The 18,259-nt window shown below is 35.5% G+C and overlaps 1 protein-coding gene and 1 pseudogene across 3 annotated transcripts; both read left to right on the top strand.

The window, feature by feature from the left end:
* Window positions 1–313: 313 nt before the first annotated feature.
* Window positions 314–13,265, top strand: LOC115449142 (membrane alanyl aminopeptidase-like). 3 transcript variants are annotated; one of them, XM_030176869.2, is made up of 16 exons: window positions 314–467; window positions 787–1,042; window positions 1,335–1,615; window positions 1,892–2,044; window positions 2,941–3,261; window positions 3,768–3,951; window positions 4,693–4,931; window positions 5,500–5,689; window positions 6,030–6,216; window positions 6,589–6,686; window positions 7,211–7,390; window positions 7,775–7,956; window positions 8,189–8,356; window positions 10,275–10,415; window positions 12,157–12,241; window positions 12,793–13,265. In XM_030176869.2, exons 2-16 carry the CDS (start codon window positions 791–793, stop codon window positions 12,994–12,996), a joined length of 2,865 nt encoding a protein of 954 aa, XP_030032729.2. In that variant the 5' UTR covers window positions 314–467; window positions 787–790; the 3' UTR covers window positions 12,997–13,265. The 3 variants fall into 3 exon arrangements, with proteins under 3 accessions (XP_030032729.2, XP_030032728.2, XP_037296628.1); XM_030176868.2 differs by having other exon boundaries at window positions 1,892–2,047; window positions 12,793–12,996; XM_037440731.1 differs by lacking the exon at window positions 314–467 and having other exon boundaries at window positions 791–1,042; window positions 1,892–2,047.
* A 728-nt stretch (window positions 13,266–13,993) lies between these two features.
* On the top strand, window positions 13,994–18,250 carry LOC119189943 (annotated as a pseudogene).
* The last annotated feature ends 9 nt before the right edge of the window (window positions 18,251–18,259 follow it).

Here is an 18,259-nt window from a genome sequence, read left to right as displayed (position 1 = left end):
AGAAAAAGTTGTCTATAGGAAACATGCTTAATCATCTTCCCATATTAAGAAATTTTCAGTACTGTGATGTAGGGAGTAACATATGAATTTACATGCCCTAGATTACAAAAATGGACCCAAAAAAGAATCTTGAGTTATTGCACAGATTTAATACAAAATCCAAAAATATACTATAATTTTTATTATAGTTGCACGGCGAAGTGACCGCACTGGACCTGATGGTAAGTGGAGTTAGATCCAATAGAATGTCTGACGAGAGATAATTACGCCTTGGCACTCGATATAATCATGCCAGCCTGTTCATATGTTCTTTCAATCACATTCGTGTTGGCAAATATATAAGCAATACATCACTACTATCTATGTTTTTAAAATCCTTTGATTGGTATATCCAAATGATTACACAAACGCTGTTATGTTCATTTTATCGCCGTCGGTATAATTTAGAGGACATTTTGGTGTTTTTGGTATGTATTTTTTATTTACATTTCTTTTCGTTTTCTTGGGATATATGATATCAACTAACTAGGCATCCATGGCCCCTCAACTTATAATGGAAGTAGTGTGAAGAATTGATGGCTTAAAACAGCTGTTTTAATAAGACTTAGTTTAATAAAAAAGCAAGTTTTATAAAGAAGATAATATTTTAATTGTGATAATCAAATAACACCAAAATGATAAAAGCTCACGAGACGTAAAACCAAAACGATAAAACAAAAGATTTTCTCATAAGCAAAATTCCTACATCATCCGGAAAATCGTATTTAAATTTATGAATTCTTTCAGCAAAATGTCCAGAATGCTCTTACCAGCCTTGAGCATAATGCTCTTGGCGTTTGTCAGCGCCGAGCATCATGTCGAATGGTACAGGGATTTTGAACCAGTCCCTATAACCGATGACATTAGTAGAAACGCCCAGCAAGTATACCGCCTGCCTGAAACAGTGGTGCCCCTAGAATACGACATCCACATAGATCTCTATTTCTCCGAGAGGACTGACAGGCCGTTTAGCTATGATGGAAGAGAAACTATTATTATTCAGGTATGTCTCTGTTATCAAAAAAATATAGCGATATTTTTTTTACATCGGGCAAGGCAAAGTGACCCCACTGGACTTGATAGTAAATGGAGTGGGGTCCAATAGAATGTCAACTGACGAACGATGATTAATGATTACCCTTTGGCAGTCAACATAATTATGTCGGCCTGTTACAACTAGATATACACAGGCATTGTAACATCTTGTGTACGGTGGTCGCTATCCGGGCGGATTTAAAATACATCGTACCACCAGCTTTATTTTATAATATTCTCATGGAAAATGTTTTCAACAGGCAATCCAAGCGAACGTCACCGAAATAGTGCTGCATGCAAATGTAGACAGTATTAACGAAGTTTCAGTTTTAACTGAAGCAGGAACACCATTCCCAATCAACCTTCGAAACCCAATAACTCTGGAGCCTCAGTACCATTTCTTGAGGATTAATTTGGATGCACCATTGGAAGTTCGTTCTAATTACACTCTCTATATTGACTACTCTAGCACAATGAATGAAGGTCCTATGAAGAGAGGTATTTGGAGAGGAACGTACATCGATGATGATGGTAAAGAGCGGTGAGCACTTTTGAAATGTTTTTACGTCAGTGTAGAAAATCGAAAAAAGAACCATTGGAAGGCCCACCATTAGTTCGTTGTAGACTATGGAAAATAAAATATCATGGTTGTAGGACAATTCTTCAATATGTTTTACACAGGTTTGAAAATTACTTTGGACAATAGAAAATACAACACTGGATTCTTTCAAACTTAACTGAAATCAAAAGTCATCAACATTTTTATCAATTCCAGATTAATTCGATACTAACACATTCTTTCGTTAACATATTTTAGGTTCTATGCAACTACGCACTTCCAGCCTTATAACGCAAGACAAGCGTTCCCCTGTTGGGACGAACCCCTCTACAAGGCGGTCTTCACACTCCATCTCTCGAAACCAAGTAATTTCAGAGGAAGTTTTTCAAACACTGGACAATCGTTCATGAGGTTGTAAGTTAATTACTTATTGTAACAGCTCCATGGATTCTAGCTTTACGCCGCTAATAGGTACATAATAGATTAGCCGTGAATGAAACGGACTGCTAAGACGCAGGTCCGCATGATCAAAACCCAAGCGATACTCTGATTTTCTCGAAATTAGGTGTGTATTTATTATCATTTGCTTAAACGGTGAAGAAAAACATATCTAATCTTACATACCATAAATTCTTCACTAGAATTTCGAAAGTATTTAAAGTATGCCAACCGGTACTAGGCCAGCGTGGTGCATTAAGGCTTCACTAGTAGAGGAGGCCCGTGCTCAGCAACGGAACTGCATGTAATAGAAGACTGGTATTAGTATTGATGGTCATTAGAGTTGAAAAGGTATGGCGTAGTTTGGATCATAAAATTAGAATATTAACGGAAGAAACCAGAAGAATAGCGTCATAAAATTATGTGAAGAAACTAATAATTGTCTCTGAAGCTTGCTGTTCTTTTATAACTTTGTCCTTCCAGTTAATTCTCTTTTGCATATTCATAAGTAATATTGCTGATAACTGATCATGCTGCCGATAATATTTTATTATGTATTATAAATGTTTATTATAAAGTATAAGTTGTTTATGAAAGTTATAGTGTTGCTATATATTAGTATATGTGAAACAATTTGCATAAATTATTGCGTAACTAATTATTCCCAACTACTAAATCTAATTTAGGATAATTATATTGTAGAATGTTATACGTAGGTTAATCTTTAAATCATAATTTAAGGATCAATCGCTTACGATTTTGATCATGATCATTCTAAGGAACAATAAAAAATCACTTATGTCTTTAAAATGAATGGATAAAATAAGCATCGGGGCGAAATAAACTAACAATTATTTATTTAATTTCAGTGCGGGAGAAAACCGCATTGAAGACACTTTCCAGCCTACGCCAAGAATGTCTTCCTACCTCGTGACATTCTTGGTTAGCGAGTCCTTCCAAGTCATCGCCCAAGATGACTCCTTCAGCCCACCGGTCAGGATCATTGGCAGGTCTAACACCGTTGGTCTTGGAGACCATGCTCTTCGGCTGGCATCCAGGATGACTGAGTACTTCGACCAGTACTTTGGTATACCGTACTCTACGCTTCATCCCAATTTGATGAATGACCATATTTCTTCTCCTGACTGGGCCTCAGCAGGCACTGAGAATTGGGGTATGGTGAGTTACAGGTAAATAAACAAAATTTTTAGTAATATCATTTTTTTAGTATTTTTTTTTTAGTAATATCATCTTATTCACAGTTGTCGGAATTCATGATAAACATGATATTTTATTAACTCATCTTCTTTATCTTTTTTACTTTCTAAATGACTCACGAGATGTATAGTCACTATTGTTGTCTTTCACCTTATATTTTCCTTCCAATGTGACCTTGAGTTCTATTTTTATAGGGTCAAGGAAAAGTATCCCCACTGCATCTCATCAGGTGCCACTTACCATCGTTATGGGAGTGGGGTCCAATAAAATGTCGACTGACGAAAGATAATTACCCTTCGATAATCGAAACAATTATGCCGGCCTTACTGGATATAAAGTTTTACATAATATGTAATTGGAACTAGTTAGCGCTTATATTACCTGAAGTTCTAAGTAAAGTTAATGAGGTCATATTAAATACCTACTAATGAACAAAATATCACCGTTTTTAAACCCTATGTTATTTATACTTTTACAGAGAGATGTACATGATAATTGACTCTAATGAAACCACAATGGCTGTGGAGCATTACGCAGCGACGCTCATCTCTCATGAGCTTGCTCACAAATGGTTCGGTAACTTGGTTACTTGCTTTTGGTGGAGCAACACCTGGATCAACGAAGGTTTCGCCAGCTACTTCGGTTACTACCCGACTGCACAAGTATGTACCTATAGATGGTATCAGACATAAACTAATGTGAATATTGAAATGTAGACTATAGTGCTTTGATAAAGATGCTGTGAAACCAAGATAGCTAAATATGATAACGAATGTAGAGACAAAACCTTTTTAAAAAAACACTCTGAGGATTTCGTGCTATGCTCGGAGTTTCTCTGAGCGATAAACTTCGTAACAAGGTCATCCGTCAGAGAACTAGAGTTAGAACTTTCGAAGAACCGATAACCGATGGGGTAAACGAATTTTTGAGTGGAGATCACGACTCGGCAAACGTAACGTAGGACGCTGGCCAGTTAGGTGGAGTGACGATCTGCGAAAGAACTGGATGCGATAGATCGAAGACAGGGCGCATATTAGAGGAGGCCTATGTCCAGCGGTAGAGAAATAAATAGAATGATGATGATGATGATGATGAGGACCAGATAAAGTATGGAGTAACGTTGCTGTAAACAGAATAAATGAATTTTCAAATAACATCATGTTTAGCATGCAAAAGCTGAAGAGAATGAACACAACAATCACATTTGCCGCACAATTTTATCAGAATTTGTACTTCCTGTGATTATTGCCTTTATAGTATTTTTCCATTTAATTGCACTTATCACTATTAACAATATAGTAGAATTGTGTTTATGAACTAACTATGTTTCTAATACCTATTTTAAAACTGTAATTGGCATTTTGGGTATACTTATCATTTGCTTTATCTTTATGTTTTTTTAGATGTTCCCAGAATACGATCATCACGAGCATTTCAACAACCGCTACATGACTGGTTCTATGTCATTCGACTCTGGTGTCAGTACTGTTCCCATGAACCATGAAGTCAACACTCCAGCCCAAGTTACTGGTCATTTTGGTACTATAAGTTATTCCAAAGGAGCTGCTTTTCTCAGACAGACCGCTAATATTATAACTGATGCCACCTTCCAAAAGGCTTGTAGATATTTCTTGTTGAACAAGTAAGACAATTTAACATTTAATTTCATAAATAACAAAGTCTGTATGTTAGAGTGTGAGTGCAGGTTATGTTTGTGTATCGTACTTTGTCGGCGACAAGTATTTATTTTAATTTCTGTGTTTTATCAAGAACATATAGTATAAATTAACTTTTTATGAGTCACAAGATCTAAGGTTTGTAAAAATTTAACAGAAAATAATTGTGAAATACATTTGCACGTTGTGTTGCGATGTCAGACCAAGGACGAGGTGGTAGGATGTAGGGCTAAGGAAAATGGAACAATGTCAGGTTTGCGAAGACGACATCATGGATAGAGTGAAGTGCTGAATAAAAACGAGGAAAGTTGACCCCATCACCATATGAGGTCCATAGCTTGGAAGAGGGAGGCAGAGAGAGAGAGAGAGAGAGACATGTGCATGTTTTTTAGGTCATCTGCTTAATTGAAGTCATTTAAAATATGACTGTCACGTATTTAACCGTACTGGTGTACAGTTTAGATGAACCTAAAAACATCATTTGTATTAAGATTAGCTATTAGCCATTCAACACCAACTACGATTCTGTTTTAGCGCCTTCGAACCCGCTGACCAATACGACTTGTACAACGCATTCGAACAAGCCATAAACGAAGACAACAGCCTGTCCCAGTACAGCAACTTCAACTTTACTGATTACTATCGCATTTGGGTCAATGACCCTGGCTACCCAGTTTTGAACGTGGCCGTCAATCACTCCACTGGTGAAATGACGCTTGTTCAGGTAAGTGATAATATTTGGGACTAACCTTTGCTGATTACGGAACTTTTTCTAAATTAATACCTACTTTGTCTGAATAATCGCTTTAGTACTGTAACTGTTAGTGTTAGTATTGTAGGATGTATGTATAATTAATAAATAAAACGTGCAGTGCAGTGCAAATAGTCATATACCGTCTAATTAGAGTTATTTTAGAATCGTTTGAGAAAAGGAACTTGTAAAAAAATGAAAAATATCTGTGAAGACTTTACGCTGTAATTAGAACATAAATGTTATTTTCTTGTATTCATTTCAATGTGATATTCAGACAAGTGGGAATGACTTTTATATTAATGTATTTTAGGAGCGTTTCTTCTTGAGTGCATCAGCGAGGCCTACCGGCCACATATACCCGATACCCATTACATATTCCACTAGGAGCAACAGAATATTCCAAAATGTGCGACCTATCCACATGATGACTGGATCCCGGGACACTCTCTGGAAAGACCCCCGTGAAGAATGGGTTATATTCAACAATATGCAACATGGTAATAAAGTTTTTTTTTATATTAAATTCCATATTCTTTATGAAATTATTCTATATTAGTCATGATTATATACAAAGGCCTCAGAAGTCGTGCCCAAAAGAGAGATAGTAAAAAAAAAACCGTGAAAACTACTTTTTTCTAGAACTAATGTAATAACACACGTAGGTCTGATGGCAGACGCTTGGCTATTAGCAAATAAGATAGTCAGAATTTTACATTACATAATACTCCATCGAACTACATCTCAAAACTCAAGGGCATCTCTGTATCTACAAAAAAAAGTTATGCTTGTCTTCTATTAATTAGCGCGTGCTTTAACAGTGAAGGAAATCATCATGGACTGTGTTCTACTACACTTTTTTTATTGCGCAGGTCACTACAGAGTTAACTATGATGAAACAACATGGAGATTAATTTCGGACTCTTTGCTCAACGAACCAGGAACAATACATCATCTGAATAGAGCTCAGGTATAATATTGATTTATTCTTATATTTTATATAACTATCTTAGAATTCTACGCCATCTTTGATAATTTTCGTAGAACAGCGGGCTAGGAGTTCGGGTGTGAAATAAGAATTCACGGATTAAATTCCACCGAACATATATTTGGTTATCTTAATTTATAATTATATTATCGTGGGTTTCGGTACCCTGGTACCGAAAATGGTAGTTAAAAAAGACACCTGTGTCTTTTTTAACTTTTATCCTAAAATATTATCAATGTGAAAGTTCGTGAGGGTGTATATAAGTAAGTCATGATATTAAAGAAAATAATTAATTTTAATCTGTAAACATTATTTAAATTCAGTCAAATTTACTCTACCGCAGGCTCAGAAATCAATCCATCAGCAGTTGGACCATGTCTTGATTAAATATATTCTAATTTTGTTATTGAAAATTGAGAAAAATTTAGATTATAAAGGGTTTGTTTACGGAAGTCGCTAATAATAACGAGTTTTCACATAAAATTTACATTTACTTCTTTTTTCAGATCGTCGACGACGTGTTTGCTTTGATGAGGTCTGGACGAATGACTTACGAATTAGGCTTCCACATCTTTAGATTTTTGCGCAACGAAGTTAACTTTCACGTGTGGGACGTCGCCATTACTGGCTACACCTGGCTAAGGAACAGGTTGAGGCATTTACCAAGAAGCCAGGCTGAGTTTGACGTGAGTATATATAAAAAATCAGTATTGATGATGATGAATGATCGTCATGATGGCAGGACCAAACAAGATTGTATAAACACACTCACCTTTAATTAGTACGCAGAGGTGCAACTGGTATACCAACTATTCCGCTAAGCATATTCTGTCCAATGATAATCAATTATGGGAACAATATGTATTTATAGTTCATGAGCAATATTTACTACTTACCTTGCTACCGAATTAGGCGTTTTTAAGTCAGGTACATCTACACAGCCATATCAAGCCTCAGGTCCAAGCACTGTTGAAAACACACCTTGTTTAATTCATATTATTACTATAAGGTGTTTCTTTAACCTTCACAACTTCATCAGAACATTATAATTTATCATTCTTTGTTTTTAGTCTTATATTCTTAGCTACATGGAGAACGTCATTAACTCCGTGGGTTACAACTCCGACCCTTCAGAATCTCCTACCATCAGCATGAACAGAGAAACTGTCTTGCATTTCGCTTGCAATCTTGGCCATAGAAGATGTATTCAGGAGTCTAACGCTGGCTGGCAAAGAATGAAGAAGGGTGAATGGTGAGTGAATATGCAGTAGCTGATTGATAATTGTTTTAGATAGGTTTTGTCCAATTTCTTTCCTATTTTCTATAATTAAGAATATCGTATAATCAATATTATATTACTATTATTTAACCTAAAGTAGATTGCTTACTTCTAACCAGTATTTTCTTCTATTCACAATTGCTTTCAATGTACACGAGATTATCTAATTAGCTTGCCAACTATTTGTAATACCTATATCTTTTAGGATAACCCCGTACATCCGTCGTAGCGTCTACCTCATGGGAATGAGGGAGGGAGACAGCTCCGATTTCCAATTCCTTCTGAGGCGCTACAGAGAGTCCAACTTCGCTAATGATAAGCTCGAGATGCTGAGAGGTCTTGGCGGTACACGAGATCCTCAACTATTGCAACAGTAAGCTGTTTGGATCAAATTTAAGTAATTAATAATTACACGGCAGTAGCTGATTTTGTTGTAAATATTCATTACAAAGAAATTTCAAAATTATGGTATTGTAAAAGAGTTGTGTTTTGCTTAACACCTGGTCATTACCGATTAACCATATAGGTATTGTTATACACCCGAATTAAATGAGTAACTTGTTCACCTAAAGGTCAGCGAAATGAATCCCTATAAATAATAGTAACATCATCTAGAACCAAAAAAAGAAATAAGAATTAGAAATAAATTTAATGTTTTATATTACATAATAATAATAACATAATATCACGCATTTTATCCCCGAAGGGGTATGCAGAGGCGCAACTAGGGCACTCACTTTTCGCCAAGTATGTTCCGTCCCATGATGTGATAGGGGGCGAGCCTATCGCCATATCGGGCACAAATTCCAGACTCCGGGCTGATACTGAGCAGAAAAACCCAAATATCACTTTTGCCCGACCCGGGATTCGAACCCAGGACCTCAGAGCGCTATTGTACCGGACGTGCAATACAACTACGCCACCGAGGCAGTCATGTTTTATATTAGTATGTAGATATGTAAGTTTCTATGTATTTTTTTTGTCTTAGTACGAGGTCATAGTTTTTTTTATTGTTTAAAGAAATTGGTCTCGGAATTCACTGTCTCTTGTCGGATATTGCGTATTTTTTTATAATATTGTGTACACCTGTGATTGTTTATCACCTAGCATTAGAATAACCGTTGTATTTATAATTGTATTCTTCTAGTGGTGTGCCGATGGTGTAACTATTGACTCAAATAATAAAAAAATACAGTTGAATTGAGAACCTCTGTCTTTTGAAGTCGGTAAAATGATAAGTGATCAACTGAACACTGTGTATTGCTCTTCAATTATCCTGTATCTCATAATGCCTAGTAATTACACTGGCTATAATTATATCAAATAGATAATGGAGGGTATTTACTTAGACCCAATTTCGCATAGAACAGACCTACCTATTTATTGCATAACAATTTTTGTATTCAGCTAAACAGTCTATATAGATTGTATTATATATACTTTATTTTTATATGTGCACGATAGAGCGACCCCTCTGCACCTGATGGTAAGTGGTGTCCAATTGAATGTCGACTGACGAGAGATGATCACCCCTCGACAGTCGACACAATTATGCCTTTTGGAACTTGTTATTTCTGTCTTAGGGGCCGTTTAAGTGTAACGTAACGCAAGTTATGAAGATTTTTGACCCCTCCACACCCCATGTAACGCGCTTTAACGTTTTCCAGTAGGCCCCTGCCACTCTTCCAAAAGTTACGTAACTCTAAATTTCCTTTTTTAATATACACAATTATTTAACGCAAAATACCGGACAGTCGCTAAAATAACTTTATATAAAAAAAAAAAAAAAAACAATGTTACGTAACGCTTTGTAACCCCCCTCGCGCCCCTGTAACGCATCGTAACGTTATACAAGAAACCCCCAAATTGCATTACGAATGGCATAAAGGTGGTAGCTCAAGGTCATTTTCATACATTTTCGGCTTTAATCTGGGTAACTAAACAAGTATTGGCAAGTAAAATTTAAATTCACGTCTAGTTGGTGATTAGTTCTCGCAGTTGAAGAAAAACGTAAAATAATTAATAATCATGGATATTTCGGTCTTTAAAATTTAATATGACGAAATTTTAAAGGCAGAAATATCCATGATTATTAATTATTTTACATTTTCTTCAACTGCGAAACTATCACTAATTTACTGCCAATACTGTTTAGATTAAAGCCGAAACAAAATGTATGAAAATGGACCACCTTAATATATGACAGTTTAAATTTAATTAATATCTTAATCTTCTTAATAACTAAAGCTATGTTAATCACGGCAATATAATTTAATACGATTTGTCTCCAGATACCTGGCATTGACGCTGACTTCTGAAGTAAGGTCTCACGACAAAGCGAACTCCTTCAACTACGCGTTGCTAGGTAACCAGGAAAATGCCTACACCGTGCTGCAGTTCGTGAAGAGTAATATAAATGCTATTAGAGTAGCGTAAGTAATTTATTTATTAGATGATTTTTACAGGAGCGGCAAAGCAATTCAACTACACCTGGGCCCGTAGCCAAAATGCCTTTTTACGATCGTTAACGCTAATAAAATACAGAAAAAATGTAAGAGAATGACATTCCTATCGATAAGACTATCGCTTCGATATTTTATTTTTATACATCACGTTAGCATTAACGTTTGTGGAATGGCATCTTGGCTAAGACACCTGTTGGCAAGAAGAGTAGCGTCTGATGGACCATCGATTGATGAGAGATCAATTGTCCTTCGCCAGATAATACAATCATACTGGCCATTTAAAACTGGATGTACCCTGATTTCGGCTTCATTGATCTGTCTTACCCAAGCATTTACTAGAATAATATGTCAACAAAATTAGATTCCCTAGAAAAAAATAATTGTCATATTAGCAGGTTACAGTATGTTTCTAGGATTATCAGGTCTGAACGGCATTTGCTGTGTTTCGATATACATGGTAATTGTGTAATTTATTATTAGAAATGTTGCTGGTGACCCTCACCGTCTTTGCGATAGCAGTACTAATTATCTATAGCAAGCGGTGGCAAAGGGTTCATATAACCACTTCCTGCCAGCTTCCCTTATGTAGAGTCTAATTATCATTACAAAGATTTGCGAAATGCAATTATGCATACTAGTATGTATATAGATAGTGTCGGATTCCTACTCACTACTGATAGCCAGATGACTTCTGATGGCCCTGTTCCTACCAAACTTCACAGGAGCAAAGCATTTTACATCTTCAGTTTAGCCGAGCTAAACTGAAGATGTAAAATCACTCTAGCCGTACATGCGCACATTTATGCATGTTACATTTACATTTATATATTTATATTGTTAATTTTTTCAATGATATCATTAAATTAAATTAATATCTTAATACAAGAAGTATTAAATTTTACGATACGGCTTTGGAATTTGCCGAAACAAATTAATGATTAAGATATCCTCTGTTATCAATATTTATAATCCATTATCACACTATATATGCTTATCTTTGGAATGAGAAACAATTACAAATTATCGTGTAATTTAGTGTTAGGGGGTTGTTTTGTTTCAAGTTAGAGTATCGTAGAAGACGATTAAAGAAGATTGAAATATACAGAAATAGTTTTTGGGAAATGACGTTTCCAAATGATAATATTAAATACATGCATGAAGCTGTTACTAATTATACATATATCACGCCTTCATCCCCATAGAGCCAGAGGTAGCATCCAGGGCATTTAATTTACGTTATGTATGTGCTGCCCCATAACGAAGGGGAAGAGCCTACTGCCATATTGGCTTCAATTCCCAGTCTCCAGGCTGATACTGAGCTGAAAAACAAAAAAAACTTTTCTGCCGCCAAAACAAGACTGTGTAGTCACTGTTGTGTTCCCATTTGAAGGATATTGTAGCCAGTGTAACTGGACATAATACGTATTAAAATCTCATGTCTCAGGATAGCGAGCGTAGTGGAATACTAAACAATATTTTGTAATGCAAGGTGTTGAATGATGTTCTTACTGTTTATGGGCGGTCGTGTCGCTTACCATCAGGCGAACGGCAAGCTCGTCTCATCATTCATGATATAAAAAAACTCAATATCACTTAACGCGATACGAGATCTCGGTGTAGTGGTTGTCCCCCGCATGCTATATAATTACGCCACTGAGATAGTTTTCGGATTAAATGAGCGTACGATTAAATGTTTGTTAATTTTCAGTTATGTAGAAGATGCACCACCGACGCCCGTCAACACAGCTCTTTCAAACCTTGCTTCTTACTTGGACGAACCAGGTTTAGCTGAGGTATAAACAGATATACTTAAGATATATTTTTAAGAGTATATTTTCTTCTATTCGTATTATTTTCTTGTTTACGTAGCCCAATATCACATGTTTTATTGATTTTGAAATAATATAAAACATGATCAGCCAAAGAAAGATGCACGTAAATTTGTTTTTTCCATATCGGTTCATAAACGTCCAAATTCTGAGGAAATAGGCACTAAAACATACACTTCTGATTGATAACCTCATTTTTTGAAGTCAGTCAAATAAAATAGCATCTTCGATATCATTATACTTAACTCACAAGTCGCACCTTAGATTTACAACATTTGAAAACCGGACAAACTATCGAATGCAGCGATCGAATGCAACATCGACTTTCCTGTATTTTGCATTTGCGTCATTCTAATTTTAAAGGTGTGCAGTGTTGCATCATTTCAACATAATATTTAATTAGGACAAATAAATGTATTACTAATATAAACTACCTATATAATGATATTTGGAACCATATTAAAAAATACTGGTTTGATACAACACTTTTGATTTATAAACATTATCTTTTCTAGTATGAAGAATGGCTCCGCACAACTCAGTCAAACAGTCTCCAATATAACACAGCGATATCGGCTATCAATTCTGCCCGCAACAATATGGAATGGGGCACGAACATGGCTGAAACTATTTTAGCTGCTGCGAGGGGCAGTGCTGCTGGTGTAGCTGTTTCAGCTATACTTTTAGCTGTAATGGCTATCTTTGCTATGGTCATGTAATCAGTAAAGATTCTAGATTAATTAAAAGCGATATGTCGACTTCTGCACTTTTTATGCCATGAGAATTTTAGGTCAACTAGCTCTCGAACAAACCAGAGTATAAGTCTAATTTATGTCATTTTGTTTTGTACAAATATATTACTATTGTAATTAGATTTAAGATTTTTAGAGTCATTCTCGCATTCAGGGACACAATTTGCAATGTTAGTGCGTTATATCATTAGAGAACTTGATGTTATGGATGAAAATATACATTTGATATTATTAAACTTTGTTTTATTTGTAAGTATGAAAACGATGTGCCATATATTTTAATAAAAAATTATCTTATCTTACATTTTTAAAACATATACTAATTACACTTCGAGTGGGTTTCTAATATGTTACTGTTTCTCATGCTTATGTCATAGATGCCGAATTTTAGAAATCATTCCAAATCGTTTCAAGAGACTTGCAAAATATATTGCTGCAAGAAACTTGCAAAATATATTGCTGCAAGAAACTTGCAAAATATATTGTTTAATCCCAAAATATTAGGCATTACTAGAGGTCAAAATACGTATAAGATCAATTTTCGAAAATATAAATTCCTGAAGCCGGCGCCAACATTATATACGACAACAAAAAAAACCGATGTATCGGAATGACATATTCTATCGATAAGTCTTTCGCCAGGATATGTTATTTCCATAAATGTCGCAGAATAGATAACCGCTGGAGTAAGCGTGTTCTAGCCAATGGAGACCGCGTCTTGGCAAACGTAGCGTGGGACGCCCTTTGGCCAGGTGGCGGGACGACTTGCACAAGACAGCCGGCAGTGATTGGATGTATATAGCAGCAGACCGGGCTCTGTAGCGTATCTTGGAAGAGGCTTATGTCCAGCAGTGGACTGCAACGGGTTGATGATGATACATATGATGATGTTGGCGTTATCGATTATAAAAGGCATCTTGACGACGCATGTCATATGGATATGCATGAAGTATTTAAGGAAACGATGATTGAGTCAGTGAGTATCTTTATACTAAAGGCAAAATGCAATCTGTTGTCAATCGTTTTGAGGGAATTGTCTTTTCTTTAATTTGTTTAAACTGTAAAAACATATGATCATGAATTTTGATGTCGATATAATAAGGACGTAGGATGTTATTAAAGGCATTCGCATGCCTATAGCATTAATTTGTTAGATGGAATATAAAGATAATCTATATGTATTTAGATTATTTCAATTTAGATCATTTACCATGTTACATATCATCATAATTTTGAACGAAACCAGCTAATATGGAATAGAAATATTTAAATATTCCATGACAGAACAAAGTCTTTTATACATAATACACTTATCATGCCGAAAGCTAGGTATATGGCATCTGTGAGATATTGAGACCAATTAATGTTTAGCGAGTCACATTTACATATTGGTTACATGATAGAAAATACACTAATAGGTATTTGCAACGCCTTGCTCAAAGAGAACTTGGTTTAATAAATTACACAAAGTAATTATTTCACTAAATATTTATAAAATTATTCTATACGGTAAAGAGCCCCAAATCCTTATTTCTGAACATAATACAAAGGCTAAACATATCAAAGACGCAACTGTCCAAGTAATACCCGATATCAAACATATGACACGACATTCTAATGAATAATAAAAGTGGCTAACATATCGTTATCATTATGGGGCAAGTGCGGTATACTTATCAAGAGTCTATACATCTTGATAATATTTTATCTTAGCTCGCGCCGATTGCGGTAATCCTGATATCATTTATTACAATTAACTATGGTCCAAGGTACTGGTAATATTAAAATTTGATATTTTTTAGTGGACGCATTTTGCATGGCGTCATTGAGTTGGCAGGTACGTATTTTGATTCACTTGATTATTGTCAATTTTGATAATGACCTTGAAAATTTAAACTGTGGTAGCGCCAAGAGCTGCTTAATTTTTTAGTCTTGTATATTGTTTGTCACCTTTTCTCGGTTTCTTTATTAGTTCAGAAAATGGATAGTTCCACATAGATTTTAAAATTATTAGAAGATCAGGTATTTTTTTTTGTTGTATTGATATTCCGAATGAGTGAGTTTAGATCAAAGTAATTTTGTATTTAAGCTACGTTATTGCATTTTTTTTTGTGTGTCAGTGCAGAGGAAAAATACTTAAGCGTGGAATCTGAAGTGGTAGTAAAATTAGTACTTGTATAAGTATTGATAATAAACCACAAATGTACCAAAAATGGTGCATAGGATTTTAAAGACACATTAATAACCCTGATTAAAACAAATTAATGAATACCGTATGAAAGGAATCAACTACTCGACCAAGAAGACTCAGCAGTCGTTGATATAAATAGATTTTAGTGAAGAGAACATAAAGATCAAATCGAAGGGTAATTTTTTGGATGATATAATGTAATTAAATAAAAAAGGGGTTCATATTAAATTTAAATCATTTTTGCCTTAAATTTAAATCATTTGTGCCAAGGACTTTAATACATTATATATACAGGAAGCATGTATAGATATATAGGTGTTTGTATGCATCTGGTTTATGTATATTGAAAGACATTTCTAAATCAACAAACTAGTGATTATTATAATAACCATGTGCAATTTATATTCATACTATCTTATTTTCAGCCATGATAAATATTATAAAGTTAGGAGTGTTATCCGGGTTTACTGGCGTATGCCAAAGCCGATTGGCCGATAGATCTTTTAGAAGAGCCGATTTACCGTAACCAAGTTGATGACACTGTCTACCGTCTACCTGAAGAGTTGGACCCCATACATTATGATATAGAAATAACACCATACTTCGAAGCTACTGCTAATAGACCGGCTTTCACTTTTGATGGCATAGTTACGATTCGTCTTAGAGTAAGTATCAAAAATCTTATTTATTGGTGTGATTGTAACAATAAGACATTTTAATGCAATGTAACATTTTTCGTTCGTTCAATTTATAATCCATTTTTATAAATTAACTAGTTGACCCGACAGACGTTGTCCCGTCTTAACTATGAATTTGCAGCGCGCATTCTGTCAATCGCTGACAGTTATTTCAAACAATTGACAGTTATATAAAATTAATATTTTCGTTTTCTTAAATTTTCTAACGTTCCGTTCAACTTCCTTATTTTTTTCTTTTATAAGCTCCTTCTCCTGACAATAACAAACACAAAAAGTAAAATCGGTCCAGCCGTTCACGCGTGATGATGCGTGACCAAGGAAATAGGATTAATTTTTATATATATATATATATATATATATATATCGTTTTCTACTTATAGGCAGTACAAGCTAATTTAAGTGCTCTCATCATCCAAGAAAATGTCCGAGATCCTCTCTCTGTGACTCTCACCGACGAAGCTAATGTGCCGATTAGAATCAACACAGCAAATCCTTTGAACGCATCAGAGAGTACCATTTCCTAAAAATCAATCTGGCTGATGGAGTTACCTTGGTTAATGGACAAGTGTACTTGCTCACTGTAGAGTACATTGGAAATATAAACGAGACACCGCTGTCGAGAGGTGTATTTAGAGGAAACTATGTCGGTGATGATGGACGTCTTCAGTAAGTATGAGCCTACATGATTTAGTTCAGTTGATATTAGAACTATCGATAATAGTTATGTTTAGGTATGTTTTGAATTTAAAATAAAATATTTTTTCAAATTACTTTAAGTACTTCGAAATTGATGTATAAATTGGAATTGAAATTGATGTATTCTTGCAGCTGGTACGCGGCAACTCATTTGCAGCCAACGCACTCAAGGCAACTCGCACCGAGTTTCGACGAGCCCGGCTTCAAGTCTACCTTTGACATGATCGTCAACAGACCCGCGTCATTTGGAGAGACCTTCGGCAACATGCCCATTCGACAGACGATTCAGTTAGTTATATTAAAAGAAGTCAGATATTTTAATTCACTTTATAATAAAAAGATATATACCAAATAAATATACTTCAGAAATTAATTACTCTGAAATTTCCACAGAATGGGAAACCGTGTGAAAGAGATCTTCCACAGAACTCCTAGGATGTCAGCGTACTTGCTAACGTTGCATATCAGCGAAGAATTCACTGTTATCGCCGACAACAACGACACTGCTAGGCCCTACAGGATTCTTGCCAGGCCTAACGCTAGAGGACAAGGAGAATACGCTTTGGAAGTGGGACCTCCTATCACCAGGTGGTTAGAGAACTACTTGGGCATTAGTTACTACTCTATGGAAGAAAACATGAAGAACGATCAGATTGCTTCGCCATTCTGGGCGTCTGGTGCGACAGAAAATTGGGGTTTGGTTACTTATAGGTACGTAATGAGTCTGTATGTATGTGTATGTAGTCATAAATGAATTCATTTGAATTTGAAAAAGTATGAAAAATTAAAACAACTACGTTTTTCAAATTCATCATAGACTTTTGACCCTTCAACTTAGAGTAGAAATTGGCGCTTTAATTCTGGTTACAGGAAACTATAAATGGTTTATACATTTATAAGTATTTTTTTTTACTAATTATAATTAGCGTAGACTTGAAGTTATTTCCAATTTTAGAGAACTCCGTCTGCTTGTCGAAGAAGGTGAGACTAATGCAAATGATAAAATGACGGTCGGCACCATAACAGCCCACGAGCTGGCCCATAAGTGGTTTGGCAACTTGATTACTTGTCGTTGGTGGGACAATGTCTGGATTAATGAAGGCTTTGCGAGCTACTTCGAGCATTTTGCCATGGACGGCGTAAGTAGAAATAAAATTATCTTTGTTTGATTCTTGCATATTAACTATGTTGTGAAAACTCAACTCTGGTCCAGATTTACTCCATCATAGTAGAATCTTGAATAGAGGTAAATCTTTAAATTGCATTTCTTTCGTATTGTCTGCATATTTCTATTCAAAACTTGCCTACGATTGTACCTCGGTTCAATATAAAATGAAAATTTTACTATCGATATGTTACAAAATATAAACTTTCTCAGGTTGATAAATCTCTGGAGCTAGCTGATCAGTTCAACATCCAGTATATGCAAAGCGCATTGTCTTCTGATGCCTCTGCTGGTACCAGGGCCCTGCAGCATACAGTCAACAGCCCACACAAGTGACTGGCCACTTCACAGGTATCAGTTACTCAAAGGGAGCGGCATTCCTTCTCATGCTGAAGCATTTCGTCACTGAAAACACTTTCAAAAAGGCCTTGAACTACTTCTTGGTTGACAGGTACTGATTCATCAAATATCGCTATTACT

Source organism: Manduca sexta, chromosome 20, assembly GCF_014839805.1.
Source record: "Manduca sexta isolate Smith_Timp_Sample1 chromosome 20, JHU_Msex_v1.0, whole genome shotgun sequence".
NCBI classification, from domain to species: domain Eukaryota; kingdom Metazoa; phylum Arthropoda; class Insecta; order Lepidoptera; family Sphingidae; genus Manduca; species Manduca sexta.
Note: the sequence above shows the minus strand (reverse complement) of the source record. Positions and strands in the feature narration are given on the sequence as shown.

Bases quoted from the DNA above. Each gene is read 5' to 3' on its own strand.
- LOC115449142 (XM_037440731.1), top strand. From the start codon at position 791: ATGTCCAGAATGCTCTTACCAGCCTTGAGCATAATGCTCTTGGCGTTT. The intron at 3,952-4,692 runs GTATGTACCTAT...ATGTTTTTTTAG, and splicing joins GTTACTACCCGACTGCACAA to ATGTTCCCAGAATACGATCA. The intron at 7,391-7,774 runs GTGAGTATATAT...CTTTGTTTTTAG, and splicing joins GAAGCCAGGCTGAGTTTGAC to TCTTATATTCTTAGCTACAT.